The sequence below is a fragment of the Plectropomus leopardus genome, chromosome 4 (assembly GCF_026936395.1).
Source record: "Plectropomus leopardus strain MGB_pleo_1.0 chromosome 4, ASM2693639v1, whole genome shotgun sequence".
Lineage (NCBI taxonomy): Eukaryota > Metazoa > Chordata > Actinopteri > Perciformes > Serranidae > Plectropomus > Plectropomus leopardus.
Window position 1 is genome coordinate 21,146,043 of NC_142179.1, and position 15,271 is coordinate 21,161,313.

At 38.2% G+C, this 15,271-nt stretch overlaps 2 protein-coding genes across 2 annotated transcripts; one reads left to right on the forward strand and one right to left on the reverse strand.

Moving 5' to 3' along the window:
* Positions 1 to 119: 119 nt before the first annotated feature.
* Positions 120 to 6,425, reverse strand: p2rx2 (purinergic receptor P2X, ligand-gated ion channel, 2). The gene is made up of 12 exons (XM_042488947.2): positions 5,814 to 6,425; positions 5,053 to 5,188; positions 4,868 to 4,939; positions 4,704 to 4,779; positions 4,518 to 4,614; positions 2,901 to 2,981; positions 2,637 to 2,790; positions 2,362 to 2,492; positions 2,183 to 2,273; positions 2,037 to 2,102; positions 1,861 to 1,938; positions 120 to 1,025 (listed from the first exon to the last, which is right to left on the reverse strand). Exons 1-12 carry the CDS (start codon positions 5,978 to 5,980, stop codon positions 927 to 929), a joined length of 1,248 nt encoding a protein of 415 aa, XP_042344881.2. The 5' UTR covers positions 5,981 to 6,425; the 3' UTR covers positions 120 to 926.
* A 187-nt stretch (positions 6,426 to 6,612) lies between these two features.
* On the forward strand, positions 6,613 to 14,304 carry pes1 (pescadillo ribosomal biogenesis factor 1). Its single transcript, XM_042488158.2, has 15 exons — positions 6,613 to 6,776; positions 7,010 to 7,089; positions 8,097 to 8,250; positions 8,543 to 8,652; positions 8,777 to 8,948; positions 9,083 to 9,172; positions 9,425 to 9,541; positions 10,116 to 10,193; positions 10,693 to 10,782; positions 11,427 to 11,557; positions 11,686 to 11,811; positions 12,193 to 12,377; positions 13,287 to 13,438; positions 13,533 to 13,700; positions 13,898 to 14,304. Exons 1-15 carry the CDS (start codon positions 6,753 to 6,755, stop codon positions 13,970 to 13,972), a joined length of 1,752 nt encoding a protein of 583 aa, XP_042344092.1. The 5' UTR covers positions 6,613 to 6,752; the 3' UTR covers positions 13,973 to 14,304.
* The last annotated feature ends 967 nt before the right edge of the window (positions 14,305 to 15,271 follow it).

Consider the following 15,271-nt stretch of genomic DNA (forward strand, 5'->3'; position numbering starts at 1 on the left):
ATCTCGGATCAGACGGCTATTGTTGACCTTGGATCTGAAATGGATAGACAAAACCACAACCCTTAAAGATATATCAATAATGAAGTTTTAGCTCTTTAAATGTCATGAACACACAATTTACTGCCCTCCATCCATTGTGGCAGATATCGATCCATTAGACTTTAATCTAATGTCATTTTTCACCACTGACATTTGTATTGCTCTCAGGCGTCCAGATGGATTCACACTTCCCCACAATCTTATTAGGGAAACCATTTTATGGGAAATGTCGGCGTTATTTGATTACTGCTCATTGCTCTCCTTGTGCGTCTACTGGCCGTTTCCTCCCGTATCTCTCCTTATGTTGAGCACATCAGATTTAAAGACAGAGGAAATGAATCAGGATATTTACATTCTTCCAACATGGCATTCAGTTTTATGTTTGTAATAATGCAGGTTTATAAGAGCCAGTGTTTCATGATATACTGTTCTGTGTTAATAGAAGACATTTATTGCACTGAATGTCTACAATACACTGACAGAAATGGGCATAGTTTGTAATGTTTCTCATTTCTGAGCGTGCAGATATTTTTCTGCTATGACATGGTTCAGTTTTGTTCCATACTTAGAAACTAAACACATTTTCTGAGTGATGTTGCTGCAGGTCATGTCAAGTGAAAGAGAAACAATGAATCGCTTGGGGTCCATCGAGGTCTGAGATGATATATGAGCTGAATCCACTGCACAGGCTGAGACTCTAAGATGATCTTTCAGAAGCAGCTCTCCGTCACAGTGTCACTTTATTCCCACTAACAACTGCTGGCAGCCCATAACTGAACTGTTCAGACACCTGAGGAGCCACTCAGAGTTTCTGCTGTTGCCGCAGTCAGCTGATGGAGGAGAGTCCAAACTCTTGACCAGCCAGGACTGAGGCAACTGTGGCGTCATCACAGCGGTACACCGTCGGACAGGTCTGAATGGTTTGAGCCGTAGCTGTTGATGAAGCTGAGCTCTGTGGGAACAGGCGCCGTGGGCTCCTTGATAACCTGTAGAGGAGAGATATTCTTCATTTGTGGGCACAATACAAGAGCCCTGAAACTTCTGCAGCTAAATGGAATCAAGCAAACATTCATTCACTATCATTTTATTATTTATTAGTGTGAAAAGTACATATGTTGTTTACCATTCAGGATTTAGTTTAATTTTTTAAGCCTCAAAGGCTTTTTAAAAGGTTTTTTAAGGACATAGTACAACTTTTTTTTATTGAAAAAGACACAATTTGTTTTACTTTACTTTTCTTATAGATACAAAGAATATTTTTACTCTATATTTCCTTAAATATGTACAATTTTATTAACTTCACTTTTCCTTGAATGACAAAAAAGTTTAAGGCATTTTATTTATTCACAACTACCAGTGTGTTGCACTATCTTAGTGACAAATATATAAGTAATAAATAATGACTGAGTAGCTGCGCAATATGGAGATCAAATATGTAATTTTTGAATAATAATAATATTGTGACAATATGGTTTGACTATTGGTGCCTCCACAAAATATTAACACGATGAGATTTGTGATAAATTCTCATCAGTAATGTGAATATAATGCCTAAGTGGGTAAAGGCAAATAATAGTTCATAAAATTACATCACTTTACTGAAATGCAGCTTTTAAAACAGGAGAAGACGACACTTCCAATATTCCAACATCTAATATCCGAGACAATATCTAGTAAAATGGTGTAAAGTGTTATCAAATTATGTACATAAATACATCTGTGTATTGTTAAAAACAATCTTCTCTATTTATTTTTTTTTTTTTGTTAGACATAAAACCTTTATTGATCAATATTTCTCACAATATGATGCCTTTTACTCACCTCATCAAACTTTCTTTCACTGTAGATTTCATTCTTGTCAATAAAAGTCAGCATGATCCAGTCACAGATAATGGTACACTTAAGGGGGAAATGAACATTTAAAAAACAATTTGCAACAAAAAAAGAGCGATAGTTGTTCGATAGTAAGACAAGACAGGAATGTATTAATTACTCACAATCCCAACCGAAGTCATAGCAGTCACTGTGCTGATGATAGTTGGGATGGGACTGAATTTACCAGCCTGAAAAAGAAATTACGACAAAAAGTATAATGACAGCTACAGTAAGCTGAAACTGTAGTGATCATGGAGTATCCACATACGTGTCCGTGAACTATGACATCCAGCCGGATGCCATAGGCCTTGATGAGCGTCCGAGACTCAACCCCATCCCTGTTGTAATATTTGGCAAACCTGGACAATTGCATAAAAATCACAAGCATTAAGGCTGGGAGACTTTTCACATGCCAAAGTGACACACAGTTTAGGTGTTAAAGCTCACCTGTAATAGTAACCAGAGTTGACCTGGTCCTTTCGGAGATCAAGACGGCGGAAAGAATATGTAGGTTTACAGTGTGAGGTATCCAGGTCCAGGTTACACTTCCAGGTGATGAAAACACCTATCACTCCTCCCTGAGCACAAACAGCAATGTAAGCAATGCCACACTATCACAAAGCTGCTTATCTTTAGCCCATCCATCCTTGAAATATCATAAATATAATATGTACTGTTCAACACAACATATACATGAGTATAAGAGGACATTTTTTACTCACAGTTCTGCAGAGCTCACTGAAATTCTCCCTGGCTTGATCTGCGATGTAGCCCAGACGGAAGTTTGGACAGTAGGGCTCATTCTCCTCATTATAGTGGCACTTACTCAGGTATCTCTGCATGTCACGTTTGTTTGGGGCATCTTTGATATTTCCTCTGCCAAAGACAAGAACAGGAAGTCTGAAATGCTAAAGCTCTTTGCCTTCTCTGTGTGTGTGTGTGTGTGTGTGTGTGTGTGTTTGTGTGTGTGAAGGGGGTTACTGTACCTCAGCACTTTAAATCTGGGGAAGTGGATAGAGTTCCTGATGAAGACTGTAAAATTGATAGCCTCCACTAATGCTGGTTCTCTGTTGAAGACATCATCAGAGTAATCTAATTACTTCAGTTTAACAGACATTGTTAGCACATCCACCACTTTGACCCCAAATGCCCAAGTTGGACTGTTATTTCTTGTGACTTTTTTTCATTCTGACCATTTTTGTTGTTGATTCGTGATTTGTTAATTCAGTAAACCGCAAATAATGCAAGTCATTGATCTAGCTGAATGTTATATTAGCAGCACCCTCAGAGGCTTATGTGCAACTGTTAATTTACTGTGGGCTTGAATATTTTACACTTTTTTCTTCTCATGTATTTTAATGTTTACTTGATGTGTCGCGCTTCCTAGAGGAACTAAATAACGATCTTTACTGATGATACTTTGGATGCACAGGAGAATAAACTACCTGTCAAAATTGTTAGGTTGTCCCCCGAGCTTGTAGGCAACAGTTTCCTTAATCCTGTATTAATATTCATTTGTTGTAGGCCGACATCAACTTCGATGTAAATTTGAGGGCTTGGCACAGACGCCCTAAAACCAGAGGCCTATCATCCATAAGCCATCCATGGGTCTGACTGTCATGTATGCCAGTTGTTCCCTAACATTTTGGCTTACTACCCCTTAAAAACAAAGCTTTGTCTGCTTATGACCCCTAATCATAGGCTGTGTGGTGGTCAATTGAAGAGAGATTTAAACAAGCTGCAAAAATGTTGCGACAGCTGGTATCGTTTTAACTTTTTTGATTCTGTGTGTTAAAATCATAGACCGTATATAAAGTAAAAATCTTATATTGGAAAAAATTGGTTCTGGTGTCACCTATTTTAGCAGGAACGACCACAGAGGCTGTTATGAGTGTTCTGCCATGTGTTTATACGGATGTTAGTATATAACAGATTTTGATAACGTGATAGCGGCACAACTATGTAAGATGCAGACACAAAACTTTACAGGTTATGTTGTTAAGATCCATAAAAGTCTGAATATGACGATGAGTTTTTTTCTGAGCAAGGGGATTAGAAGTAGGAGAGTAGGATATAGGATATAACTAGTAGTTCAAAAGCAAAATATAAAGTCTAGAAGTCAAGTTTGTAAAGATAATTTTGAGTAACATTTTTTTTTCTGCTTTCCTATTTTGTTAATTGTCTGACAACCCTCAGATTTATCCTGTATCTCTTTGGTTGGGAACCACTTGGTACAGAGCCTAAGCTTTTCAACGGATTTGTAATTAATATCATTTTAACTATCACAATTGTTTCCAGTGAATCTTCAAAGGCCAACTGCTGTTTTTTTACCTTTATTGGACATGTGCTTACCGCATAGCTGTGCACCTACATGCATAATGACAAAAGAAATCTCATGTGGGCTTTAATACAGTATTAATAAAGCTCTGTCCAGATCCCCAACATGCCTGTCTTTAGACTTGGTAAAGTGTTCACAGTGTTTTTTTTATTTTGTTTTTGGGTCAGGATATGTGGGGATCTTTTTCCTTTCCTTTTCCTTTGGGTGATCCAGATAAACCTTACTTGAGCTTGCAGACTTGGAGATTATCCATCATCTGCCTTACCGTACTACAGCGTATTCCTCAATAGGACACCAGGTTTGGATCTCACAGGTACTGAAGGTTTGGTTATAGTACTGAACACATTTGCCGGTCCTTCTGCCTGTAAGAACGTGTTTAAAACAGATTAAAACTGGCAAACACAGACCAACCAAGCTTTGCTAAAGATTTTGCGAGGAATAAAAACAGTACCATGGCCATCAAAGTCAACCTCTCCCTGGACGCAGTCAGAGTCTTTCGTACAGTTGGCATTGGCAACCTTGAAACTCTAAAGTGAAATAAAACAGATTATGGCACTGTCTTTTCTTTCACACTGTTGGGTGTTATTGTTGAGGAAGGTTTTGTTGACTTCTCACCTCAGCGCAGGTTCCTTGTTTCTGATCATAGGTAACTTCTCGTCTCAATATTGTACTAATCACATCGCCGCCCTGTGAGGAAAATGCCACACACTTTCAGTTAGCAGCAGTTGGCATAATGATGCTGACAGAGTACAGGAAGTAAGACTTTCTTGATTGTACTGCAGCATTTGTTCTGGACTCACTTCTGAGGGTCGAGCATACTCCACAGTGTCCAGGATATCTTCTCCATGAACTGCTGTGCCTTTCATGAGTGTGTAAACTGAGCTCTCTGGACGGGTTTCACTCTCTTGGTAGGCTTTCTGACTTATGAAAACATACCTTGAGAGTGATAGAACAGACAGATGCAATATCACATTTTCAGTCATGACGTCAATTTATACCGGAGGTATCACATTACCCTGGATCTACTCAGCCCTCTTTTCTTTATCCAAGAGAAGAAGAAAAGATGACGCAGTTTGTTTGTTTTTTTTTAAACACAAGATATCTAAATAAAGGAACAGCCTAATTTAAGATTTAAAACGATAAGATTAATAATAAGATCAAAATTGAGTTCTATGAAAACGGCACTCCTCAGTTCAAATAACATGTCTATTAATGGACAAAGAAACTCCAAAGAGACCATTCTTCTTTTTACATCAATTAAGTCCCTATCATTATGCTTTTCTATTGCTTCCAGTTAATTGCAAAATAGAAGCCTTTTCTCACCACAAAGTGCAACTGATGGGTTAGAGAATTTAAAGTCACAGTTTTAACTCTTTTTAAACACAAAAACATACATACAATGGCAAACACACAATTTAATACATTGGAATTCCTAAAAGAAGCATTAAAACTAACACACAGTACATCTGATAACAAAATAAGGTGAATTTACCCAAGTCTTTTGATTTCATAGATCATACCTTTACGCAAATACATGCTAGAGCACAAACAAATGACTTACCAGATGAAATAGGTGATCACGAGAAACTGGACACTTCTGTATATGACTCCAAGAGTTCTGTTTTTGACCACCATCACCTTTGGTGTCTCATAGTCCCAGAAACCAAGAAAATATTCCTTTATAAACTCACGTAGTCCCATGATGAATTTATGGAATACTTCACACATCTTGACAAGTCCTTATTAACTCAACTTTTTTCCTATGGTTCTGTCCCTTTGAATCCAGCTTTCTTATTTCACAGCTAGCCTAATTGTCTTTCTCACTCCCTGCCTATGTTCAGCTCCAGTGTGCATCTCTGTCAAGCATCCCTGCCACCAACTGGTGGGAGGCAAAGGATAAGGGGGTGGGGTTGTGGTTGAGTCATGCATTTTATATTATGTCAGTTTATACTGATAAATGAACAGCTTTATGTTTGTTTGACATGTTGGTGACTTAAAAAACTGAATAAAGTATGCAGCTATATGTTTGCCCATTTGCTTCTTTGTAGACATTTTAAACCCTTACTTCTGTTTTTTTCTGAAAGGTAACATGATTCCCTGCCTTCTCTATATGATTTAACATTGTAATAAAGTAGCCAATAAACTAATTTTGGATGTATTGGTGCAGAAACACTAAATGTAACAGTGCATGATGTTGATACACATGACAAGTCAAATTTAATTAAACACAGACTGTGTGTGTGTATTAACAACAAGAGTTTAAAGAGCAAACGCTAGACAGTAAGCTTTGTTTTTCTTTGTTTTGTATTCAGGCGGACAAACGGCCGCCCATCTCTTCTGGGTCCTGGTTAGTGCTCGCACCGCCCCTTTCGCGCATGTCAAACGACACGTGCATCGGCTGCTGTTCGTGGTAGCCAGCGTCGTGTTTGTTTGCTAACCGCTTAATTTGTTGACTATTACATTTACCGAAATTTGTGAAAGGGTCACGTATAATTTTTAAATGGGAGGTCTTCAGAAGAAAAAGGTAAGAGTCGACACCGAGCTAATGTCACGCGCACTGACTTTTATTCCCATAGCAACTTGGCTAGCTACCTCGCTAGCTAACGGAGCTAGTCGAAATTTGTTTTTTTGAACGGTAGAATCTGTAATTTAGGTTTCAGAATAACGTTTTAGGCAAAAGCATCCACATAACTAGACTATACATCAATCATATCCCTTGTGTGAGTTTAAATGTGATCGTCTCTCCTTGTTGTCCAGTTTGAGAGGGGCTCTGCCACCAACTATATCACCAGAAACAAAGCTCGTAAGAAGCTACAGCTGAGCCTCCCAGACTTCAGGTAACACCACTGTGTTCATTGTAATGTGATTGGGGGACGTGGACCGTTTATCATAGTGTATGTGATGTTGAATCCTCACGGACACACTTGCCAACTTATTTGGTACACACAGTTCACACGAATGCAATACCTATGCAATTTATCTAATTTTTATAAAGTTTACAATGTGGCGTTTTCTGTTGAAACTGCTCTAGAGAGGTGTTTATTCAAGCTTATGGTAACTTTGATGCCGATGGTTTTAATATTTTGTCCATGCTGTTTGTTTTAAGCGTGTGTAATGTGGTAGACAAACCAGACTGTATAACGCAAGTAAGTTCAGCCGCACCACAAACTGAATTGGCCAAAAGTTAAAGTCAGCACCTCACACAAAACACCAAAAACTCAACAATATAGACTTAATGAAGGTGGGACATTTCAAGTAGACTACATAAGCTGTAGGTGGGTGGAGCTAATAAACTGACAGTTGGATGTGTACTGACCTTTGGTTTTTAAAAAAAATTATTGAATACTTGTTTATAGACAAAATTGCAAGATGGAAATTCTTTTAGATTTATCCCGTAAGTCGCCATGAAAGAGTCCTGGTCACTGATTTGCAGTTTTGTTTGGATGGCCTCATACAATCAGAACATTAACAAGATTTCTACATTGGTTTAAATCTCAAGCGTCTGACAAAAGCACTGCTCAGTTTTAGGATTGCAATAATAATCCATAATCCTCCATATTTTTTTAGGAAGTATTGACAAATGCAAATTTCAACTTAACAGAAGCCAAAATGGCGTATTCAGATTGCTTATATAGTCTTAAAATTTTAAAATTGTTAGCCATTTATTTACTTTCCTCCAGCAGTCGCATCAGCACCAGATGGTGTCATCACACCACCTCATTCTACGCTGAAGTACGTTAAATTGTTGAGAATGAGATACATTTCAGGATGCCTGACTGGCAAGACGCACCCAACAGCAGACGTGCCACAGACAAATAATTTCTGATCTCTTTACGATTTTCAGGCGACTGTGCATCCTCAAAGGTATCTACCCTCATGAGCCCAAACACAAGAAGAAGGTGAACAAAGGCTCTACCGCCCCAAGGACCTTCTACCTGCTCAAAGACATCCGCTTTCTGCTGCATGAGCCAATTGTTGGCAAGTTCAGAGAATACAAGGTATCAGGCATCTTTTGAACATGCTTATAAGCAAGAGTTTATTTGGGGAAAAGGTTCTTAATTAAACTGTGCTGAATTGATTCCTCATTATGGATAAATTAATGTCTTCCTATATACATATAATGTAAATTATTTATAATTGGGAAATCAGTGTGTGTCTGCATATTTTTCTAAGATTGAAAATTATCTTCTTTTGCCTTTTGTCAGTGTGATGTTTGGTGTCTTTGGTGACATTTTGCACAGTCATGGTCTAAAATTTGAACATTGTACTTTTTTTTTTTTATCTTAACAGGTATTTGTACGCAAACTTAAGAAGGCTTATGGAAAAACAGAATGGACTGCTGTGGAGAGACTGAGGGAGAACAAACCGACCTACAAACTGGACCATGTCATCAAAGAAAGGTGAGACTGTGTTATTCTTCAGACTTAACATAAGAGGGCAATGTTGAGCTTCACTGACATTCTGTGTGTGTGTGTGTGTGTGTGTGTGTGTGTGTGTGTGTGTGTGTGTGTGTGTGTGTGGCAGGTACCCCTCTTTCATTGATGCTCTCCGTGATATCGACGACGCCCTCTGTATGTGCTTCCTCTTCTCCACCTTCGCCCGAACAGGAAAATGCCACGTTCAGACAATCCAGCTGTGCAGACGCCTTACGGTGGAGTGGATGAACTATGTGATTGCATCTCGCGCTCTCAGAAAGGTGCCACTTTACACTGCAGAGCCACATCTCTATTTGCTTAATATATAAATAAAATGTTTTGGGGTATAGTGATATATCTTAAGTTCATTGACCTCTGTTCTGCAATGAACTCAACGCTTGTCTGTTTTTGATAGGTTTTCATCTCCATCAAGGGAATATATTACCAAGCTGAGGTGTTGGGACAGCTCATTACATGGCTGGTGCCATATCAGTTCTCTCATGATGTAAGTGAATGATGAAATGCAGTTCACAGTGATTATGTTAACAATGAGCAGTGACTTTATAATTATGGGATTGCCCTTAAGGTTTACACAGCTGTAAGGCAGCAGTCTTTTGTTGGGGCTTGTTGAAATTAGTTCACTGACTGCCTTGAGGTGTTTTTATGCTCCAGGGAGTAGAAATGACTATAAATGTTTGCACACGTTTATTAATTTTACCACTGGGACTTAGTTAAACTCTGTTTTTTTCCTTTTCAGCACCCGACAGATGTCGACTACAGAGTAATGGCAACTTTCACAGAGTTCTACACCACTCTCCTCGGGTTCATCAACTTCAGACTCTACCATTCCCTCAACCTGCTCTACCCACCAAAGGTATTTTAGACTCTGATATTTATAGCAATTTCTTTTCTCTATTTATGTACGTATTACTTTAAACACCGTACGTCTTTACGTCTTTACAATTAATTGTGAATGTTCAGTAGTAACAAACTTTATATTACAATAATTTTCATAGTATCATATTGATAGTTCCGTTACTCAAAATTAAATTCAAAGTTCACATTCATCACATTGATTCAAACAGCTATGTTGTATTTTAGACTGAAACCCTACATTTTCCCAGAAATATTCCCCAGTAACTAAAATCTCTTGTTGTGACATACTCGTCATCAGAGTTGGAAATTAACTTTTTGTCCACCTGCCACTGTGGCTAGTGGAGTCTAAAATCTACCGTCCACTCAATAGACTACCATTGTTTTTTTGCCTGATAAGTGAAACAAATCTAGCAGTCACTCACATATTTTACCAGCAGTGGACTGGTTGCTGATGCTAATTTACAACCTTAGTTTATAAAAACTTCCTCTGCATAATTACAATATGCATTTACTGCTGTTTGGTCACCTGTGTGCAAACCTTCACCCTGTTAATGTCATCATCCTTTTTGCAGCTGGACATTAAAGCAGAGGCAGAGCTGAAGGAAGAGAATGATGACGACTACGCTATGGATTCAGAAAGCTACTTAGAGGTGAGGTTCTTTATCTTGAGCCATTTGAAAGTGGCTCTATCAAAGATAATATTAAACTTGTGCAAATAATGTAGTTTCTTAAACTGAACTGGTACTTATCTTTTATCTGGTTGTTCACAGCAATCAGTAAGTGTGCATATAAATAACAAAATTAGGGATTGTTGTTCTAAAAGTTAATGGTCTCTGGTAGTTCTCCATGTTTGTTTATTTTAGTAATCTTTATTTTTTGCTTTTGGTTAAGCAGTAGCCTTTAACAGAGAAGAAAAGTGTTTATATGGTGCATTTTACTGCTTTCATAAATGTATTATTATTATTATTATTATTATTATTATTATTATTATTATTATTATTATTATTATGTTTATGTTTATGTTTTATTTCAACTGTTGTGAGAAGCCTTGTGAAATGTAATTGTACCAGAGTGTAATGACAATAAAGACATTTTTTTATTTGTTCATTCATTCGTTCTAATCTTGAGCTCTTTTTTTGGCCTGTGCAGAAACTGTCAGCTCTGAGTGCCAGTCTGACACGGGTGGTTTCCAGTGCAGAGGAGGAGGAGGCTGAAGTTGACCAGTTTCCTGCTGAAGGGGTAAGAAAACCACTTCAATTATGATTGGCTGTATCGCATCTGTTTTTGGCATACTGTAAATAAAACATTGATGTCATGGTGATGTTACAGAGAAATTTCATCAGAACAGGCAGAAAAACAAAACTTGAAAAATTAATTGGTCTCTGAAGGCAAAGGTGATCGTTAACACATGTCTGTCAGAGGAGTGGAAGCTTTAAGAGGTGTGAGACAGGGGATTACATCGTTGTGTTTGGTTGCCAACGACGGGATGTTTCTCACATTGGGAAGTTATTGTGCTCAGCTGGTTTAAGGGTCTCAACAAGTGGTCTCATTCAACCCCAAGGTCTTTCCAGAAAACCAGAGACCTTTTTCAGAACTCAGAAACTTCACTTGAATTTAAACAACAGGAGCCTAGTTTCATTTTAATTTGGTTCTCAGATTGGCAACAATGAGTTGCCGCTGCAGGATCTGCCATTTGCAGTGCAGATCTTCTCTGTTGAGTCAAACACAACCCTTTAAAACTGCTGCAGCTTGTGTGCATCATTCTCTCATCATTATCACATTTCACCAGAGTGAATTAAAAAAAACTACTCCATGACTCCAACAGATCAGTAGCTTTTTTATCCTTTAACCGTAACAAAATTATAATCAAATGTTTTTTTCAGGAGGACATTGAAAACTTGGAGGCCAGGGAAAAGGAACAGAAACAGCTGGAAGCTCAGAAAAAGCTCTTTGATGGGATGAAGTTCTTCCTCAACAGAGAAGTGCCCAGAGAGTCGCTGGCATTTGTCATCAGGTAAGTGAGAGCTGCTGCAGTGAAACTAAAAGGAACATCAAAGACATTTCTACACTGAGAATTAAACTGTCTGTAAACCTCCAAATTGACACAAATGCCCTTTTCTATGTGTTGCTGCTGCATCCCAGATGTTTTGGTGGTGAGGTGTCCTGGGACAAGTCAGTTTGCATCGGCAGCACGTACGAGGTGACGGATGAAACCATCACGCATCAAATTGTTGACAGACCCAACATCGACAAACAGTATATCAACAGGTAAATGAATGTTTGTAACTTTTCTTGATTTATAAATGCATCATATAATATTTCAACAACCAGCTAGATTTACAGTTTATCTGAATCCTAACTACAGGAAGTCTGCAGATTATTTCTGCCCCTCTCTCCTTGTACATTTCCATATCTTCTACAATGCCTCCATTCAGAGTCGTCTTTCTTCTCGCTTTTCTCAAAGCAGCCTTGTTCTCCATCGCGTTTGACAGACACTGTCCTCTTAATTTAGCCCATTCTGCATTTTCCATGGTTCATGTCATTTCCATCATGCCTGCTAACCCCTTCATATATTTCTTAAGCAGAGAGGAAAAAATCTTCATATATAATAACGGGATTGCACTGTTTTACTATGATACTTTGTTTTAGGTACTACATCCAGCCCCAGTGGGTGTATGATTGTGTCAATGCTAAAATCCTCCTGCCGGTGGAAGACTACTTTATTGGAGTTACTCTACCCCCCCACCTCTCTCCCTTCGTGGAGGAGAAGGATGGAGACTATGTGCCCCCCGAAAAACTGAAGATCATGGCCTTACAACGCGGAGAAACACAAGGTACGGACCAAAGCGTTTTTCTACGTCTTGTCTTTTTTTTTAAAAAAAAAAAAAAAATCACTTAGATGATGGAGGTTACAATTAGAAATCATAAGTCGCAGCACATAGTAGTAGTCTGATTTTACTTGTCATGTGACAAGGGTAAAGAGAGTTGACCGACAACATGATGGCAAACGGTTTGATATTAAAGCAAAAAGTGCTCTTTATCAGTATTTCATGGCCACTCCTTTTTATTCCATTACTCCTTGCAATATTTCAAACTGAAAATAACTTGCTGTGTTTTGTAGATGTTTTCAATTAATGATGGCAGTAAAGCTATTCTTACTAACAAATACATTTCTTGTGAGGACTTAATAATAAAAATCAATTCCTGTTTTGCCAGTTAAATGCTTTTAATGTGAAGCTGCAGCTCTAGGAAAGCTTTGGTTTGCATTAGCAGCAACTTAATGTAGCACTTAACACATATCAGGCATCATCCTGTTTTTTGTATTTTTTTTTCCTGTAAAATGTCGTGTGCGGTGTTGCCATGAGTCTATTAATGTGGGAAAATTTCCTCACCATTGTACCCCTAGCTGTCTAACAATAATCACTGTTAAATTACACACAGATGATCACTATACAGTTAATTTTGTGACTTCTGAAGACAGTTGTCTGCACCAGTAAAAAATCAGGTTCATATTAGGAGAATTCATATGAAATCTGTTATTTTGTGTTTGATATTTGTGATAGTTTCAGATTCATTCATACAGATTTGATATGCAAGAATGTATTTCTGTTGATCTGAGTCAAAACGTTCGGCTTATAACAATCGTGAGTCAGTGTTATTACAGAAGACATTAAGCCTAAATTGTGTGCATAATAATTCAAAGACCATGGACTCATAATTTATATATTTTACTCAAATCATAGCCCAGGAGGAGGAGGAGGAGGAAGAGGAGGAAGAAGAAGAGGGCGAGGAGGGTGAGGATGAAGATGAGGAAGATGATGATGAAGGGGAAGATGATGAAGAAGCAGAAGAAAAGAATCTGAAGAAGATGGAAGAACAAAGATCCCAGGGCAAGGTAAGAGACCATTGATTCCTTTTCTTTGCCATCTGTGTTGTTTCCTGTTTACAACCTGGAACTTTCAGTCAACTGGAGTCTGTCTTCCTTTTAGTCTCTTGCAGTCAAAGTGACACCTGGAAAACTGAAGGCAGAAAACCCAGCCCGCTTGGAGCAGGAGGAGAAAGCAGAAGAGAAACGTCTGGCTATCATGATGATGAAGAAAAAGGAAAAGTACCTGTACGACAAGATCATGTTTGGAAAGAAGAGAAAAGTCCGAGAGGTTTGTTCTGTTGTGTTATCGATTGAATATGGATTCACGTGTAGATAACACTGTTTGTGCAGATAACATTCTTACATTTTTAACACTGGACCCTTTATTTTCAGTATCAGCTATCTTATCTGGTTAAACAGTATTCTATAGCTGCAGAGTTCAGTGACCTCTAAAATGCCTCAACTGCCTTCGCTCTCCTCTTACAGGCAAACAAGCTGGCTGCCAAGAGGAAGGCCCACGATGATGCTGAAAAATCAAAGAAGAAAAAGGCCAGAAAATGACTCATTTGATGATGTGTTTGTCACACTGACTTTATGTATTTAAATTCATAAAGTAGAGTGTTTTACAGGTTGACATGTCATGAAACCTGAGTGCATCAAAAAGCTCTGTGAGTGAATTGCATTCATCATGACGTGGGTGCATCGACCTCTGCATTTTTTCAAGCTGAAATGCAGGATGTGACATATGCTATCGTGTAATATTTAATGTAAAAGTGACTGTCGTTATGTTTGTATGAACTCTTCTACATTACACAATATAATTCATCCATTTTATTTTAAAATCTGTGCTTGAAACGGTCTGTCTTTTAAAGTAAAAGCAAGTATTAAACCTATTATTTGTGATTTTGTAACAATAATCAATAATTACATTTCTGCCATTTGTTTACTCACTGTGTGTTTCTCTACACCGCACAAATTGGATGCCGTATTCATGGGCAAGTTATGCTTTAAGCAGGCAGTTAGTCTCTAACTAGCAGATGAGTTACCCTTGGATGTCTCTTCACACAGCTGCATGCGGATCAGAGGAGATGCTCAAAAAATGTTAAAGGAGCACTGTGTAAGATTTAGTGGCATTAATAATGAGGATTTCAGATTGCAACCAGCTAAAACTTCTCCCATGTTCCAAGTATAAACTCCTGAGGTGTCTTTCCCCCAAAAACAAACAGACCAGCTGATTAAAACCATAAAAACATAGTTTTCAAAAACTGTTTGGCATGATGTTTAGGAACTTACTACTATGGCCAATGCAAAAACATGAAAGGCCCTATTTAGAGGTACAAGTACAAGGTAGATTTAATGTAATTTTTCTTAAAAGTGGTTTAAGAAGAAATGAAATTGAAGTTGATTCCTGAATCCTGCTACATCTTTTTGGCATTGAAGGAGGAGTTGAGGAGTCTCTCAGCCTGGGGAAGGAAGCTGCTCCGTAGTCTGGTAGTTCAGCAGTGAATACTACCAGTTTGTTCTGGGCTTCTGTGTAAACATGGCGGTGCAACAAAGCAAACTTCATAGCTGAGGCCCCACTCCCTATGGAGGTATAAACGACTCATTATAAGTTTACAAAAATACTTATTATTTTTAGTTTATTATACACTAAAGAAAACTTATTATGTTCAGTTTCTGCCAATATATATTCTCCCAAATACTACACACCGAACATTTGAAATACACTATGTCCCACAAGACTAAAGAGTCCACAAATGTGTGGTGGGCAGGGACTGAGGTCACTGTGCTGCTGTTGGTGGGTCCTCGAGTGATTTGTCCACACATGGACAGTGGGTGTTGATGACGAAGGACCAGAAG